Source organism: Staurois parvus, unplaced genomic scaffold (genome assembly GCF_062004578.1).
Source record: "Staurois parvus isolate SC_StPar_1 unplaced genomic scaffold, SC_StPar_1.0 ptg001245l, whole genome shotgun sequence".
In the NCBI taxonomy this organism is placed as follows: Eukaryota; Metazoa; Chordata; class Amphibia; order Anura; family Ranidae; genus Staurois; species Staurois parvus.
This window is the reverse complement of record NW_028319041.1, coordinates 215198-233615: the sequence shown is the minus strand read 5'-3', so window position 1 is coordinate 233615 and position 18418 is coordinate 215198. Positions and strand designations below refer to the sequence as shown.

Genomic DNA, 18418 nt, shown 5'->3' with positions numbered 1-18418 from the left:
CTTCCTGGCTGTTAACTTGATTCCGTGTTGTTGGTAACGTTGGAGTACTGACCGCACATGCTCCACATGCTCCTGGAATGATTTACTATGAACAAGGTTGTCATCTAAGTATGGCAGGCAAATCTCATCTCTCAGTCCTATTAAACATGTCTCCATACTGCGTTGGAATTCGGCTGGTGCAGAGCTCAGACCAAAGGGTATTCGGATCCATTCATACAAACCCCAAGGTGTAATGAATGCTGTCAATGGTCGACTGGCTTCTTCCATAAATCCTTGATGGTATGCTTTCCCCTGGTCTAGCACAGAAAACCATGAACTTCCTCCTAGACTGTCCAGCATGTCTTGGATTCTAGGAATTGGATGACGGTCAGGAATGGACTTCTGGTTCAACTCTCTGTAATCGCAACACAGTCTTAAACTGCCATCTTTCTTTCTTACGCACACAATGGGTGAGGAATATGATGATTTTGATTCTGTAATCCATCCTCGATTTATCAGATCCTGCAGATATTCCTTAACTTCTTGGTGCAGTGGTTTCGGCACAGACATGTACGTTCTCGTGACTGGTGTACTGTCTTTGAGACGAATCTGTAACTGTAAAGAAGGAATACATCCTACATCAGAGTCATCTTTGGCAAAAGCATTGCATTCTTCCCTTAGCATTTCTTTGACGATTTGTCGATCTTCAGGAGGGAGGTGTTTCAAAGGCACTGGCGGGTCCCAGCACTTCTGATTGTCATCCCCCACCCGCGGATAAGTCTCATTTGGATTTCCAATTTTCCCTTTTGGTCCTACCTTGAGTGTCTGTGGTTCAGAGGTCACCGAATTAGTAAACACATTTGCTGATTGTTTCAATTGTACTTGAGCCAGATATGTTGTTTTTATGGGCTCTACACCTCCAATCTTTGTTTGACCTGGTAACACAATGTCCCGTTTAGTTGTATTCCAAACTGGAATGGTCAGTTTGGAGAATTGTCCTCTTTGAAATGAGACTAGTGTCTCACCAATATGCAGTCCATTCGGCAGTTGATAAGCGTCACTCGGTGTAAACAAAACTGTCTGAGCCTGCAAGGACGGTTTGGTGTGAGCACTACTCCGGATGTATGTTATAGTATTTGCAGGGATTCTTTGGTTCTTAGTACCAGTCTTTACGATAGCACCACTGGTTTCCCTACAGTTGGCTTGTAGTAAGCTTACAAGGACTTCTGCTTTGGGGGTTGGCAGTTCCAACGCTGTTCTTAATATGTCCACAAAACCGGGGATAACTTTCTTCCCATCAGCAACTGTCTCTTTGAATGTTTCTTCAATTATATTATAGCCGATAATTGGCTTCTCAGCTACTTTCTCATCCTCAGAGACTACTAGTGGTACTAATAACTGTTTGGTAGTATTACTGCTCGATGTAAGCTGAAAGGTTACCTCAATCCAACCTGAGAACGGAATCTCTGTCTCATTTGCTGCTTTCCCTTGGAGTATCCCTGGTCCCAACAGTTCTTCAAACGATCGGAGCACAGTGTGTGGCAGTACTCGCTGTCTCCAGCCCTCATTGATAATGCTAACCTGAGAGCCAGTATCCCATAAGGCCTGGACAGGAGTGTTGTCTATTTCACAGTTCACAAGGCATCTCTTTCCAATAAGACCTAGTAGCTTGTTGTGCTTTTTCAAAGTGATGCCATTCAAATTGGTTGGCAATTTTTCAGCTGTCGGGGATAGTCTTTGAGCAGGGCAGGTTGGCGTTTTCTTCCAGTAGTCTGCGTTTAACTTTCCAGCCAGGGCTCTGATGGTCGGTTGGGGACTGGTTTCTTTACTACTGACATTTGCACTTTGGGACGCAGGTTTGGTTCTGGCACAGGTTACTGTGGGTCCCTTAACAGCAACCTTCTCCCGTTTAACTGATTTTGTTTGGCCGCTCTGCATTGTCTCGCCCTATGTCCAGCTTGACCACAGTTAAAGCAATGGTCACATGCAGTTCTCTGATCAGTCTTTTCACAAGATTGACAAGTCCCTGTCCTTCGTCCAACAGTTGTTCTAGGTCCTCCAAAGCCATGCTCTTGTCGAGTTCTCGAACCTTGGAGACGTGTTTTCATATCGAATATTTCTTGTTGCAACTGTATTACTATCTTTTCAAGGTCAGAGTTACTCTTTGAAGGCTGTTGGATTGCCAGACTACTTGTTTGTGATGGAAGCAAAGGGAGGGTGCCTGGTACCTGAGAACAATGAAGGATGTTGGTCTGGCACTCTCTTCCCTTCGTCAGGTTACTGTGCTCAGATTTCTTTTGTTTCTGCTCCCTTTCCATCTCCATGTTTGTAGCCTCATTCATCTTCTCTATGAGCAACTCATCTAAGACTGTAGGATCGTCCAAGTGTTGTTTTAGTTGGAACTTGATATGGTCACTTCTCAGTCCAGTGCCCACTGACCTTAAGAATTTCTTTTGTATAAATTCAGTGCCGAAGTGTTCATCTGAACCATCCCCTTGTGAAACGAACAGCAAATGGTCCTTCAATGCAATGGCCCTAAATAGGAAGTTCTGGGGAGTCTCTTTACTATTCTGTGATATATTGATCAATTGTTGGTATAGTTCGGAAGCATTTTCCTCTTTATAATGGCTTTTTAGGATTCTCTTGAGTGGCACTAGGGTCAGTCCACTCTTCAGCTCTAGCATGCCTCTGAGACTTGACCCAGGACTAATGGCTTTCACCACAGCTTCCACAAGCTCTGACTCGGGATATCCCTTTTGCAGTCCCATGTCAATCTGGTGCATGAGGTTAGTATAGGACAGCTTATCTTTCTGTTCCTTTTCACCTATCTGACCAGCAATTTGAAAGTCCTTTCTGATTGTAACTTCTGGCAAGTTAGTATGGGAAAGTCTCTGAGCAACTAGATTAGGGTCTTGATTTGCAAGACTTCCTTTTGAGTCTTTGTCTTTAGTGCTAAATTCTTTCATCTGTCCCTCTATCATCTTGGCCGTTTCTTGAAGTTTTTCCTGTATACTGTAGTATTGCTGTTTTAAATCCTTTAACTGTTGTTCTGCTTGAGGGTCTTTGCCACCATCGCTTGGTGCTTCCATGTTATCTCTCTTCTCTAACTCACCAATGAATTTCTTAGTTGCCTGCAGAAATTGTGTCACCACTTCTTCACTTTCAGTCTCTACCAGTTCATCTAACACTTCATTCACTATCCGCATGTAATGGCGCCGGTTTTTTCCTTTTGCCATACTTGCTTCGGAGGCCTTTATAAACTGGCAAGTCTCCATGAGATCATCGACTGTCATGTGAATCAGGTGTTCACTGATTTCATCTTGCAACTTTTCGATATCCATACTCCTAATGTTTTTCTATAACTTCACCACGGACAGCGTAGTCACTCCTTTTCACTTCCGGACCTTTTGGCGTTCCTTTCACCCGGCCCCACGTTGGGCGCCAATTTTGTTGCACATACGGTAAATAATTCAACTGTGCGAAGGATGGGTCGGGTGAAACCAGAAGTGTTTTATTAGGAATGGCTGTAACAAACACAGAAAACCCTTAATTACATGTGACTGGATATGTTCACTGTAATCACTGTCCTGTAGGAAACAAAGTGTTAGACTTTTTGTTCCTACTTCTGTGTCTTCCTATTATCACAGGAAGTAGTTCTGCCCTCTTGTGATGGTACAATAAAAATGCAATCACTAGTATCTTCTATTGACAAAGATAGATCACTGTTATATTAGGTATTAGGCTTTGGATTTAAATTTTATGGGGCTGCCTATTTTCTACACCTCTTACAATTACAGACCAATGACATCACTGAGAATGTATCCTATCCATTCACAACAGAGCAGTGACATCACTGAAAATGCAGCCTATCTATTCACTAGAGATTGATGTCATCACTGAGAATGCAGCCTATCCATTCACTAGAAACTGGTGATATCACTGGGGATGCAGCCTATCCATTCACTAGAGAGTGGTGACATCACTGAGAATGCAGCCTATCTATTCACTAGAGAGCAGTGATGTCACTGAGAATGCAGCCTATCCATTCACTAGAGAGCGGTGACATCACTGAGAATGCAGCCTATCCATTCACTAGAGAGCGGTGACATCACTGAGAATGCAGCCTATCTATTCACTAGAGAGCGGTGACATCACTGAGAATGCAGCCTATCCATTCACTAGAGACTGGAGACATCACTGAGAATGCAGCCTATCCATTCACTAGAAACTGGTGATATCACTGAGAATGCAGCCTATCCATTCACTAGAAACTGGTGATATCACTGGGGATGCAGCCTATCCATTCACTAGAGACCTGTGACATCACCAAGAATGCAGCCTACCCATTCAGTAAGGATGGGCTTGATGTTCGACTCGAGCATCAGCCGTTCGAGTGTTCGGCGAACACACCAACAGTAAGGACGTTTGGCAGGCTGTTCACCCGCTGCACCCCACAATGCAATGCACTCTCACAGTGCATTGTGAGTGCTATGATCGGCTAAAGCAATGCACCTGACCACAGGTCAGATGCAATGCTTTGGCCAATCACAGCACAATTGGGTGGGGCTAGCGTTGATGTCCCCACTAGCCCCGCCCATTGTTTACATTTGAAAATGTCAGATTGCTACGAGTGCTCAGCAGGTAGGGGCAGGTTGGCTGGCGTCTAATTTTTTCTATTTTGGTGAGTCGGCATCGTTGTGACTGCACTGGATACTGCGATTACAACAATGTAACCATTTTTTCGGCTTTTTTTTAATATAATTAAATTACTTGTCAAAAACTGTTGTTTTTTTTCCCCCCCCCCCCTTTTTAAAGCCCCCCTGCCCGCAGACCACCACACCCACCAGGCCAGGGTTGTGGGAATGAGACCAGTGACATCACTGAGAATGCAGCCTATCCATTCACTAGAGACCAGTGACATCACTGAGAATGCAGCCTATCCATTCACTAGAGACCGGTGACATCACTGAGAATGCAGTCTATCCATTCACTAGAGACCGGTGACATCACTGAGAATGCAGCCTATCCATTCACTAGAGACCAGTGACATCACTGAGAATGCAGCCTATCCATTCACTAGAGACCAGTGACATCACTGAGAATGCAGTATATCCATTCACTAGAGACCGGTGACATCACTGAGAATGCAGCCTATCCATTCACTAGAGACCAGTGACATCACTAAGAATGCAGCCTATCCATTCACTAGAGACCAGTGACATCACTGAGAATGCAGCCTATCCATTCACTAGAGACCAGTGACATCACTGAGAATGCAGCCTATCCATTCACTAGAGACCAGTGACATCACTGAGAATGCAGTCTATCCAATCACTAGAGAATGTTTTGTTTTAATTATGGCCCCATGGAGAGGATGTTGTATCAATATCAGATTGATATGAAAATCTTCTTATGTTCTTTCTATCCCTGATGAAGGGGGCACCTAAACCCTCGAAAGATGTTGGCTACTTTTTGAATTGTACCCCTGACCTTTAATGGAATAAAGTTAAATTTGGACCTCTTAGCAGTGGTGTGGAGCTTCATATTCAACTCTTTTTACCTCCTTACATCAGAGCCCAGATCAGAGTTTCCCATTACATGAGGCTTTCTGAATCTGCACCATCACAAGCCGGCACTCTGCCAATTGGAAGCCTGGAATCAGGGGCGGAATGACAACTCAAGGGGCCCCCGGACAATAGGGGATCATGGGGCCCCTGTGTCCTTGCCCAAACTCAGCATGAAAAAGGTACCAAGGGCATCTCATGGGGCCCCCTACTGACCCCGGCCCTCGGGCAGTGCCCAAGTTTCCAAATGGTCAGTCCACCCCTGCTTGGAATGTAGAAATCACTCCAGAACCTATCCTCACCTATAAATACACACTAACAGCCCTGAATAAGAGGAAGTCCATTCCCCCGAAATGTGTATATATTTTAACCGTCTAATAAAGGATCCGTGACCCTACACCAAGAGTTTGAATTTTTTGGACACCGGACACCCCTTTTCTCCCACCCAAGTCATTACATGAAAGTCCTCATCAGAGTCCCCATTTCATCAGGGTCCTTGTCGGGCACTCAGATGGGCTCAAGTCCATTCAGAATTTCTTTGTTTTGTTGTACTGAAGTTCTTTCTATGTTGTTCTGAACCACATCGTGCTGATTCCAAAAAGCTTTAAGTAAAACATATTAATTATTTAAACTTTAATCCTTCATTTCTAAAACTGATTTTTGTAAATTTGTTTACAATGTGGCCATCATACTGAAAAGTTTGAAGACTCCTGCTCTAATGCCTTGGTATTGTCCATTCTCTGTGTTCTCAGGTGGCACAAGGACGGACATCTACTGCCAGAATCTAATAAGTATCAAACGTTTGGTGAGCTGAGAACTGGAACCCTGGTCCTGGTGATAAAGAAAACCAGCAAGGAAGACATTGGCTATTATGAATGTGAGGTATGGACCTTCTGTAGGCTTTTATTTGTCCACCTGGCAGATCATGTCAGAAACTTTCTGTAAAGTTTTTTTTCCACTCCGGATTCTCAGCCATGTCTGTTGGATCTCCATCTCTGCCACCGCTGGGCAGGAATACTTTTAATGACCATATTGCCATTGTTCATATTTTCAGTGTTTCATAATACTGTATGCAATAAAAAAAATTACAAGACCACACAACTTTAAAGTAGACCTTCACCCCAAAAAGCAATTATTTGAACCTGTCCCACAATTTGAATAATTTTTTTTACGATGCCTTGGACTTTTTTTGTGCAGCAGAACAGCACTTTCTCTTTTTTGAATGACATTCACTAAATTCCATGCATGCGCAGATGTCCCGGAGAGCATTGGTTGGCCTTTGGGAACCCTGTAGGTTTGTTCCTTGCGCATGCATGAAGACAGCGCAGGTAAGGAGGTCCCAGATTTATTTATGCGCATGCACGTGCGAAACATGGCACGTGTGCAGATGTGACCAAGGACGGGCAGAGCCCTTTGGCACATCTGCACAGGCACCAGTCCTTCAAAGATGGCGGTGCTGGTAGTGAGGGAGCCGCATTAAGGGGACTGAATGTCCTCCCTAATGTGTTTTTATGCCTCCTGCTCTAGTCTACAGTCCCACCAGCAAATCCTAGCCAGCTGTTTTTTCAAAACGTAGAACTTTCTTGGGACTAAAAATTCAATAGGTAAAACTTTTTTTTTATTTATATATCTGGTGAAACATTTATAAATATTTTAAAAAAGAAATGTACTGTTTTTGGACTAATTAAACAGAATGTTCTGTTGTAATTATACTTTTTTATTTTCAAGATTACAATTGACAAGACCTTATTCGTGTGTAACACCCTCCTAGAGTCGTTGTAGGGGGTTAGGAAAATTTAGTCGGCCCCTCTATAGTCAGAGGAGCAGGGGGTTGATTATTCAGGCCTGCTTGGTGTCTCACAGGCTACTGCTGTGATTTCTTCCCCCTATATTCTAAATGATTCTACAATTATAGAGGGAGGAAGAACAGAGCCAATCCCTGAAATGTGTACCCAGTAGGTGGAGGGAGGGCCCATAAATGATATGGCACCTGAGACAGGAGCAGCGGAGTTCCTGGGTCCAATCTGGCTGGAAGAGACCCCTGTGCAGGGGCTCTGCCCTTGGGGCAGGATTACTGGAGGTGCCACCTGGAAGACATCAAGGTCCCATTTGAAGCTTCAGCTGGGGGACCTATTCACAAAGCCTAGTCCTGGAGTTCATTTGGGTCTAGAGAAGCTCTATGAAGAGTACCAGAAGCCAGTTGAGGGAAAGGTGTCCAGGTATTCTATGGTTGCCTGAGTCTGTATCACCCTCACTGGAGAGTGCCCGGTAGATATCGGAAGGAGGAAACTGCTGATCCTTGGGCATTATGGGTAAATAAGCCTGGTGCTGGAAGATAGTGACTATGTGCAGCTTTTGGCCCTTTGGGAAAAGTCTTAGTCACCTGTCAACATTAGAGATAATGTGAGACATTTTTAGTGCAACTCGTCAAGAGGAGTCCTCAAAGTGTTTTCTTTTTCTCAGGGAATCCCATGCTCCTATCACCCCATCTAAGTTCATCATTCCAATAAAACCCTAAAAAGACAAAAGGACACCCCTAGACTGTGCCTTTGAGCCAATGGGAAAGGAAAGAAATTGCTTTGTGCTTGGTGGTGTGCATTTTAACTAAGGGGAAAGGAAGCCCGTTCACCAGAGGCTCTTCCGAGGGTGCGTTACAAGAGTAATGGCAATATCACTCTTCAAATCATCAGCTTTTGTGTCTGGTGTGACCCTTTTTCAAACCAGAGCTGTACAACTGACCAATAGAGGTTTGGAATATAATCAGTGTAATTAAAGGAGAACATGTTGTGTAATCAGTCCAACTATTGTGCACTTCTGTTACCGATTTGTATTTTTTTCCTAGGTTTACGAACAAATATTGAACTCAAAGTTTAGTCCCATGGGGGTTTATTTACTAAAGCTGGAGAGTGCAAAATCAGACTCACTTCTGCATAGAAACCAATCAGCTTCCAGGTTTCATTGCCAAAGCTTCATTGAACAAACTGAGGTTAGAAGCTGATTGGTTTCTATGCAGAAGGGAGTCTGATTTTGGACTCTCCAGCTTTAGTAAATAAACCCCATGGTGTCTGGCGACATGGTCTGTCTCTGCGTACACTGTGAGGTTGTCCATCTCACCATAATCTGTCTTCTTTCCTCCAGCTGGTGAACAGACTGGGGTCTTCACGTAGCGGAGCCGAATTGAATGTTCATACGGCAGCATCACTGGCCCAAGAGAGGAGGGGAGACCAGATCATCACCATAGAAGGTAAAAGATGTATTCATACAAAGGAAATTGAGAGTTTTTACATTTCTATGGGTTTTTAAATGTTTTTTGTTTTACCATTTTCTAGTTACTATATGCTCAACCTTTTTAATATTGCCATTTACTAAGTTAAATGCAAATATATTTGAGAATACAGCCTACCCATTCACTAAAGAGCAGTGACATCACTGAGAATGTAGCCTATCAATTCACTAGAAAGTGGTGACATAACTGAGAAGGCAGCCTATCCATTCACTAGTCATCACTGAGAGTACAGCATATCCATTCGCAAGAGACCGGTGACATCACTGAGAAAGTAGCCTATCCATTCACGAGAGAGCGGTGACATCACTGAGAGAGTAGCATATCCATTCACTAGAGAGCGGTGACATCACTGAGAATGCAACCTATCTATTCACTAGAGGCCAGTGACATCACTGAGAAAGTAGCCTATCCATTCACGAGAGAGCGGTGACATCACTGAGAGAGTGGCCTATCCCTTCAAGAGAGAGCAGTGACATCACAGAGAATGTAGCCGATCCATTCACAAGAGATCGGTGACATCACTGAGAAAGTAGCCTATCCATTCACTAGAGAGCGGTGACATCACTGAGAATGCAGCCTATCCATTCACTAGAGGCCAGTGACATCACTGAGAATGCAGCCTATCCATCCTCTAGGGACCGGTGACAATGCTGAGAATGTAGCCTATCCATTCATGAGAGAGTGGTGACATCACTGAGAATGCAGCCTATCCATTCACTAGAGGCCAGTGACATTACTGAAAATGTGGTCTATCCATTCGGTAGAGAGCAGTGACATCACTGAGAATGCAGCCTATCCATTCGCTAGAGAGCAGTGACATCACTGAGAATGCAGCCTATCCGTTCACTAGAGAGCAGTGACATCACTGAGAATGCAGCCTATCCATTCACTAGAGAGCGGTGACATCACTGAGAATGCAGCCTATCCATTCACCAGAGAGTGGTGACATCACTGAGAATGCAGCCCATCCATTCACTAGAGGCCAGTGACATTACTGAGAATGTGGCCTGTCGATTCACTAGAGGCCAGTGACATCACTGAGAATGCAGCCTATCCATTCAGTAGATATCGGTGACATCACAGAGAATGTAGCCTATCCATTCACAAGAGACCAGTGACATCACAAAGAATGTAGCCTGAGTAAATTCAACAGCAGCCCGGAGTGGGGCTTTCATGGGTGGAAAGTCTAGCTGCACAGTATATTAACACAATTGTCAAAAATTGTCTGGGACATTATGCTGGTTCTGTTTCAGAAGTATGTCTACGCTTGTTAAGGTTCAATTATAATTGTAAAATTCAGTTGTGTACTTCGGTCAGTTGCTGTCATCTTTGATTTGTTCTTGTGGTTGACCTAAAAGTCCTTCTCGTAGAGGATCTAAATATCAGCTTCCCAGAGACAATTTAATGGCATTGCTATGTGTAAGTTCTACAGGACATGGTCACAGTTATATTAATCTTACTCTTATTATTACTATTATTATTATTATTATTATTATATTAATAGTGATGTCTTCCTCATACCCAAAAAGACTGATCCCGCTTAACTGCTGACCCTTTCTACCCTTCTGTTATGATATGTTGACCATGGTGGATAAGCCATTGATGGAAAGGTCTTCTCTGTCTAAGAAACACAGATTGTTTCCTATCAATAATCTATTCATTGTGTGATTGATCCAATGAAAGTGATTGTATATCTATTCCAGCTGAATTATGCCAAATTAGGCCTGTTCGGCCTGCACTGTGAACAATCACTGGGACTTGTGTGAACGGTGGTGATCACATTTTCTTGAATTGATTGTGGATGTTGATGTTGTACAAATGGTGCCACGTTGGAAGCTCTTGATGGTATATCAACGTTCCTTTGGGGGCGAATGTAGCAAAATCAAGTGTTTGCACTATATGGATATGTCAACATTAACTCATCAGTGAATGGAAAGCGAATGGTGTTATTTCAAATCTATTCACCTGTTAATGTTAAATTTCAATCTTCTTATCATTCATTTTTATATTAGAAACAATGAATGTATCGGTCCTTTGTGTGTTTCAAATTCAGTTGTTTTGGTTGGAGGGTTTTTGATTGCTTCAGTCTTATCTCACACTAACTTGTATGATTATACTGTCGCAAAATATTTTTTTTAAGTATTAGATACAGTGATGAGGAGTGACAACCTTTTTTAGGTTTGTATTGCTATCAGTGTCCCCACCGAGGAGATTTCATCTCCATTTGTCCAGGTGACCATTGTGACCACCAGGACTGAAAGTGAGGGAAAATCCAAAATTCTGAGTTATCGCCAGAACAGGAAAAGAGGAAATGGGCATTAAATCCAGTGGTGGCTGTCTAAGAGTGGATTCCTTACTTTAGCGAGATCTCCTTTAATTTCCTGATGTGTCTGTAGGAGAGGAAGTGTAAGGAAATCTCCCTAATGGGGATGACAAAATAAAGAAAGTTGTCTACTACACTGCTCAAAAAAACTAAAGGAACACTTTGAAAACCCATCAGATCTCAATGGGTAAAAATCTCCTGCTGGATCTCTATACTGACATGGACGGGGTGATGTGTTAGGAACGTAAGGATTCCCCATCGTTTGATGGAAATGAAAGTGATCGACCTACAGAGGACTGAATTCAAAGACACCCGAAAATCAAAGTGAAACAATGATGCAGCAGGCGAGTCCATTTTGGTGAAATGTCATTGCAGCAACTCAGACCGGTCCTCAGTAGTCTGTGTGGCCCCCACGTGCTTGTATGCATGCCTGACAATGTCGGGGAAGCTCCTAACGAGACCACGGATGGTGTCCTGGGGGATTTCCTCCCAGATCTGGACCAGGACATCACTGAGCTCCTGGACAGTCTGAGGTGGAACCTGGCGGCATTGGGGTGCGATAGTCCCAGTTGGGGTGCGATAGTCCCAGTTCATTATAAAACCTGAAAAATTAATTTATAACTGAAAAACAGCACTATGTACGCTTCATCCTCAACCTTCATCTAACTTTAGACCTGAAGCCTCTAACTCAGCCTAACTCTGAGACTCAACCTAACCTCCTGACCCTAAACCAGAACCCCAGAACCTCACATCCACAATCATTCCAGCAGTATTGGCACCAGTGTCACGTTACAAATGCTTAGGGCAGACCTGGACTGGGCAGTCAGGGGCAGATCTAAGGCTGCAGATAAAAATTAACTCGGGTCCCTTTCATGTAATCTTACATCTCTGCACAATTTCATTTACTTTACACACACACGAACGGTGGAGGTTTGACATTTTCTTATTGCTTAAAAAGTTCTTGGATTCTGGATAACATTTCCTGGGGAGGATAATAACAGAATCATTGGGGAATATTAATCACATCCCTGCACAACTGAAAGATAAATGTCACATTGGAGTCTAAATTAGCCTTTCTCAACCTTTCTACCCCAGGAAATCATTGAAGTACTTTTCAGGTCTAGGGAGCCCCTGCTAAAACCAATTCATTGGTGGTCAGTGGGAAGAATGTCCCTTACATTGGTGGTCAGTGGGAAGAGTGCTCCTTACATTGGTGGTTAATGGGAAGAATGTTCCTTACATTGGTGGTCAGTGGGAATAATGTCCCTTACATTGGAGGTCAGTGGGAAGAATGCCCTTTACATTGGTGATCAGTGGGAAGAATGTCCCTTACATTGGAGGTCAGTGGGAAGAATGTTCCTTACATTGGAGGTCAGTGGGAAGAATACTCCTTACATTGGTGGCCTGTGGGAAGAATGGTCCTTACATTGGTGGTCAGTGGGAAGAATGTTCCTTACATTGGTGGTCAGTGGGAAGAATGCTCCTTACATTGGTGGTCAGTGGGAAGAATGCTCCTTACATTGGTGGTCAGTGGGAAGAATGTCCCTTACATTGGAGGCCAGTGGGAAGAATGACCCTCACATTAGAGGTCAGTGGGAAGAATGCCCTTTACATTGATGATCAGTGGGAAGAATGGTTCTTACATTGGTGATCAGTGGGAAGAATGTCCCTCACCTTGGTGGTCAGTGGGAAGATGGCCCCTCACATTGGAGGTCAGTGGGAAGAATACTCCTTACATTGGTGATCACTGGGAAGAATGTCCCTTACATTGGTGATCACTGGGAAGAATGTCCCTTACATTGGGGGTCAGTGGGAAGAATGTCCCTTACATTGGTGATCAGTGGGAAGAATGGTCCTTACATTGTTGGTCAGTGGAAAGAATGCCCCTTACATTGGTGATCAAAGGGAAGAATGTCCTTTACATTGGGGTCAATGAAAAGAATGTCCCTTGCATTTATGACCAGTGGGAGGAATGTCCCTTACATTGGTGATCAGTGGGAAGAATGGTCCTTACATTGGTGGTCAGTGGGAAGAATGCTCCTTACATTGGTGGCCAGTGGGAAGAATGTCCCTTACATTGGTGGTCAGTGGGAAGAATGTCCCTTACATTGGAGGCCAGTGGGAAGAATGCCCCTCACATTAGAGTTCAGTGGGAAGAATGCCCTTTACATTGGTGATCAGTGGGAAGAATGGTTCTTACATTGGTGGTCAGTGGGAAGAATCCTCCTTACATTGGTGATCAGTGGGAAGAATGTCCCTTACATTGGTGGTCAGTGGGAAGAATGCTCCTTACATTGGTGATCAGTGGGAAGAATGCTCCTTACATTGGTGGACAGTGGGAAGAATGTTCCTTATATTGATTTTTAGCTGGGAAGAATGCCGCTACATTGATGGTCAATAGGAAGAATGCTCCTCACATTGGTGGCCAGTGGGGAAAATGCCCCCTTACCATAATGGTCAGAATGCTAGCTATACAAACAGTCAAATATAATTTCAGCTGGCTCTGCTAAGTGGCATTTGCCCCAGAACTATGTAGATACCATAAAATGGGAGGTCAATAAGTCCCAGGATAGGAATCCCTAGCAACCTCTGGAGGAACCCTAGGAGTCCACGGAACCCTAGTTGAGAACAGCTGGTCTAGATCATCATCCCTTCATCCAAGTCAAAACCTGATAACATAAGATCAGAAAGTTTCTTGGAGTCAAATATTTTAAGATTTGGGGATCTCTACTTTAAAGGGTTACTCCACTTTTGTGGAAAAAAATCTGGCAAATAAAAAAAAAATCTAGCATACACATTTGCTACACATTCCATACTGTAAGTTAATGTTAATTAGAGATTGCCTTTCAATTTCAATCTGTAGCTACTGTAATTTTCTGTAAAATTCTATTCAATTTGGCAAGATGAAGGCTAACAGTGACAGAACAACTCCAAGAATATCATTTCCTACTTGTGTGATTGGCTCACTGATTTTCCTGGAGGTCTGCACTAAAATACAAGTCAGACTTTAGGCATCCTCTGCAACAGGAATGCCACGTTTGGTGAGATACTCCTTATGGGCTAACTACTTCTAAAGGGATGCAGACATACCTTTTCTCATCAGAACACTGAGAGTGCACCAGGTGATTATAATGAACCAGACCCTCCCATTCAGATTCAATCATGGTGAAACAGATATTTCTTCAGAGCAGCAAAAGGTAGGAATCTGCTACGTAGTTGGGTAAAAAAATCCATGAAATGTACATAGGACACCCAGAAGGGTATGTTTTTTCTCAAAAAAGTGGAGTTACTCTTTCAATTCAATTGTTTTGGTCTAGTCACGGATCTGAAAAACAAGAGAATGACCTCTACATGGATATTATTCCTGGCGTGCAAAACTTTAGAAGACCTTACACAGCACATATGTTCTCGTTGCTTGTTCTTTTATCCTCTAGATTTCCTAGAATTTTAGAATTTTGTACCATCCGGACATCTAATGGCGATATATTTTTGGAAGGAATGTACCCTTAATTAACATGGCTGATTGCCTATCATGCAGATGGGATCCTCACCAGCTTCCCCTAGAAACAAGAGCCATGGTCCTCCTGTTGCATCAAACACTCTGCATTAGATGTTTGGAAAGCTTATGAAAGCCACATGGTGATACAACCATTACCATTTCTGATGAAGGAGAGCACTTAATATCAATGAGGAGATGCTTGAGGATCTATTCCAGAACACTGCATCTTAATCAGCGCTACTCGAAACTTACTTGTGCGCTTACTGATCCCCTAATCAGCTCCATGTGTCTTATGCATGGCAAGCCACTGACTTACGCTGGCGTTGAAAGGTTTGGCATGCAAATACATGATTGCAATGTTTGCTAGATTTTTGTTCCTGCATTCTGTCTTCGCTGAGTTTCTTTCCTACCTGTTATGAACCTCACAGCCTTCTTGGGAACTGCCATTGCAAAAGTCAAGATGGACACTGACGATTTCTGATGTCTGCCAAGCCTAGAGATGGTTGAAACAAAATTGAGTCCCAATCAGGCAGCTTTGTGGGTACCTGGATATCCGAGCCCATTTACCCAATTCACTGGCCACACCAAATTGCTTTTTCTCCTATAGACTTCAGTTTTCTACCTGCATGCAAGAGCATGGGCTTTTTGCCTCTTTACTCTCTGACTTAAAGCGGAATTATGGCCCCCGGCTCCACCCCCAAAAAAAATTGAAAGTCAACAGCTACAAATACTGTAGCTGCTGACTTTTAATATCAGGGCACTTACCTGTCCAGGGATCCAGTGGTGTCCTCACCCTGAGCCGATTCTTCAATTGGCTGTCAGGTGCTAGTGCCACCATCTTGACTAAGGGAAGCCCTGCAGCTTCACAGCCGGTTTCCTACTGCCCGTGCGCGAAGCTTGCTGCACTTTGTGAATGGGCCGCAGTACTCTGGGACCTGTGAAGTGCCCCAGAGTGCTGTGGGGTTGGGGCACGTCAAAACCAGGTACCTGCTCCCCCCTCTCTCGCAAAAGGTGCAAAATATGGCAGCAGAGGGGGTGAGGAGGCAGAAAAGCAGAGCTTTTGTCCTGTTAACCATTACCATTGAAAGTGAAGTTTTGGGTTGTTCCCATAAAAGTAATAGTGGGGAATGGGGACACTGGTTCTGGCTCCCAAGGGATTCCCAAAATCCAAATAGGACACACATGGTAAAAAAAACCCCAAAAAAACGGACAGGGGTTATAACTGTCCATTGCTCTATCCAAAATGAAAAAAAAAATGTTGCCTATAGTTCCACTTTAAAGTGGTTGTAAAGATTCAGGGTTTTTTACCTTTCTATGCATGAAGGTAATATTGACCTAAGCCCCCTTTCAATCCAGCGATGTGCGCTGAAGTCTTGGCTATCCTGGGACTCCCTCTCCTCATTAGCTGATCAATCACAGTCAGTGTGCCAATGAGAAGAGAGTGCGGGCCGGGGTCGAATGAACGGAAACACGGAACAGCGAGTGCCCCCATAGCAAGCTTCTTGCTGTGGGGGCACCAGGGGTGTATTTACCACAAGGCAAATAAGGCATTTGCCTGGGGCGGCATTTCTCAGGGAGGGCAGCACTGCCCCTCAGAAGAAGGGACACACGTGGCATGGGGACCTGGTGGGTTCTGAGAGAGGCTGCGGGTTTCATGAAGGTGTATGCACAGCCCAACTCTCGTTACCGGGGATGTCCGGAGCTGTTAAAGTGAGTGTCTCTCTCTCGCCATGGGGGATGGTGGCTGTTGTATGGGGGGGGCAGACGTAGTGGAAGGCTCTCTCGGGTGGGAGGCGGGGGTGTTTTCGGTCAATGTCAGGCTCTCTCTGTGGTGGGGCGCCAATTTTTTTGGTTGTCTAGGGCAGCACAAAACCTAAATACACCACTGGGGGGGCACCCGACAGGAAGGAGAGGGGCCAGGAGCACCGGAGGGGGACTCGAGAAGCGGAAGATCCAGACTGCTCTGTGCAAAACTCTTTTAACCCAAACACTTTAAGTTATCCCTGCATAATAATAGGCAGCACAGTGGTTAAATGGTTAGCACTTCCGCCTGGCAGTACTAGGGTCTCTGGTTTGATTTCCAACCATGACACCACCTGCCTGGAGTTTGCATGTTCTCCCTGTGCCTGCGTGGGTTTCCTCCGGGTACTCCGGTTTCCTCCCACACTCCAAAGACATGCTGGTAGGTTATTTGAATCCTGTCTAAATTGTCCCTAGCATGTGTATGTATGAATGTGAGTTAGGGACCTTAGATTGTACGCCCCTTGAGGGTTAGGGACTGATGTGAATGTACAATATATATGTAAAGCGCTGTGTAAATTGACGGCGATATATAAGTACCTGAAATAAATAAATAAATAATTAACTTTCAAGGGTGTGGGAATATTGACCACCCCAAAGTCATCTATTATTAATTTTCCAATATGGAATTATTCAATGTTTGAAGGTTGCGGGAAGCTTTTTTTCATAGCTACATACTGTACATATTTCCTCCGAGATGGGTTGTTGTTGTAGTACGGGTTTTGAGAAAGTTGCTTGGAGTTTGCTAAATGCTGTGAAAATGTTTATAGAAGCTAAGAATAAACCGTGTCAACTTGGGGGGCTTTTAAAGGCTTTTGGGTGGCTCTGAAGCCTCTCCTTATTTATCGTTCCTCTATGAGTAATGTATCTTGGTTCTCCTTCTACTTCTTGTAGGCTCTGTGGTTGGTAGGGCAGTGTCAGGGCTCCGGGTGTGACCAGAGGGGTGTGAACTGACACAGGGAAACGTAGGCTTCAGATATGGTATAAATATGACAATTTATTAAGACTAACAATACAAATATAAACGCAGTGCACCAAACCCCAAACTAACACAAATACATACAACAAGGTGAAACAAACCCAAACCTAAACTGATATAGATACACAGGTACATACACATATAGAGCACAACGTAGTCAGGCAGGCCGGGTCGATAACTATCGGGCAGGTAGGTACAGGAGGAGCAGGCGGAGAGTAGTCAGGGTCACAAGCCAGGGATCAAACAGGAGAAGTCAGCAGAGGTCAGGATCAGGCAGGGTCGGCAACAAGTCAGGCAGGAACAGGGACAGGAATGCAGGTTACAAGATACAGGGGCCCATGGAAAAACACACACCAAGGCACAGACTGCAGGTCTGGCCATCCCTTAAATACACCACCTGCAATCAGCCCCAGGTGATGGCTAATTGCCAAAAGTGAACCTCTGGTTGTTGTGAGAACCCCGCTGGCCAGCCCTGGTACTGCAGCCCACAAGGCAGGTGAGTCCCACCACTATTGGCAAGTCCATTCCTGACAGGCAGGTGGAGATTTTTTTTTTTAATTGGCCAGGAGTACGCATTAAATAAATTGTATCTGGCGTTTCATATTTAGACTGATGGGCAGAGTTGGAAATCAAAGAACTTCAGTTACCAGATTTGGTTTAAAAAAACATCATACTACTGGAAACGAGAGGAAATTACACATCGGAGTGGCATGCTATCCAAGCGATGCCAAAAGGAGAAATGAAAATTCTGGGCAGTTCATGACCGCTGTCTTTCCATGCTAAACATCTTGAGTTATCTAGAGTGGAACCATTGCCATGGCTCTCAGCAGCACCAGACTCTAAAGTAGAACTGCAGGCAATTATTTTCCCCAGTTTGAATAGAGTCACCCTAGATTCACATCTGTGTGGGTGGTGCCGCTGCGGATCGGCACGAAAATCCCTGCAGCCGCACCACCCGCACAGAGAAATGCGGACCCGCGGGCGGGTG

General features: G+C 44.2%; 1 protein-coding gene across 34 annotated transcripts in view; it reads left to right on the top strand.

Annotated features, from left to right (window-relative positions):
- Positions 1–18418, top strand: part of OBSCN (obscurin, cytoskeletal calmodulin and titin-interacting RhoGEF) — a 518757-nt gene that overhangs the window by 480490 nt on the left and 19849 nt on the right. For all 34 annotated transcript variants that reach the window (XM_089660447.1, XM_089660452.1, XM_089660453.1 and 31 more), the window contains 2 exons: positions 6296–6425; positions 8682–8787. In XM_089660447.1, coding sequence (XP_089516573.1) covers positions 6296–6425; positions 8682–8787 — 236 coding nt within the window. The remainder of the gene's footprint in view (positions 1–6295; positions 6426–8681; positions 8788–18418) is intronic.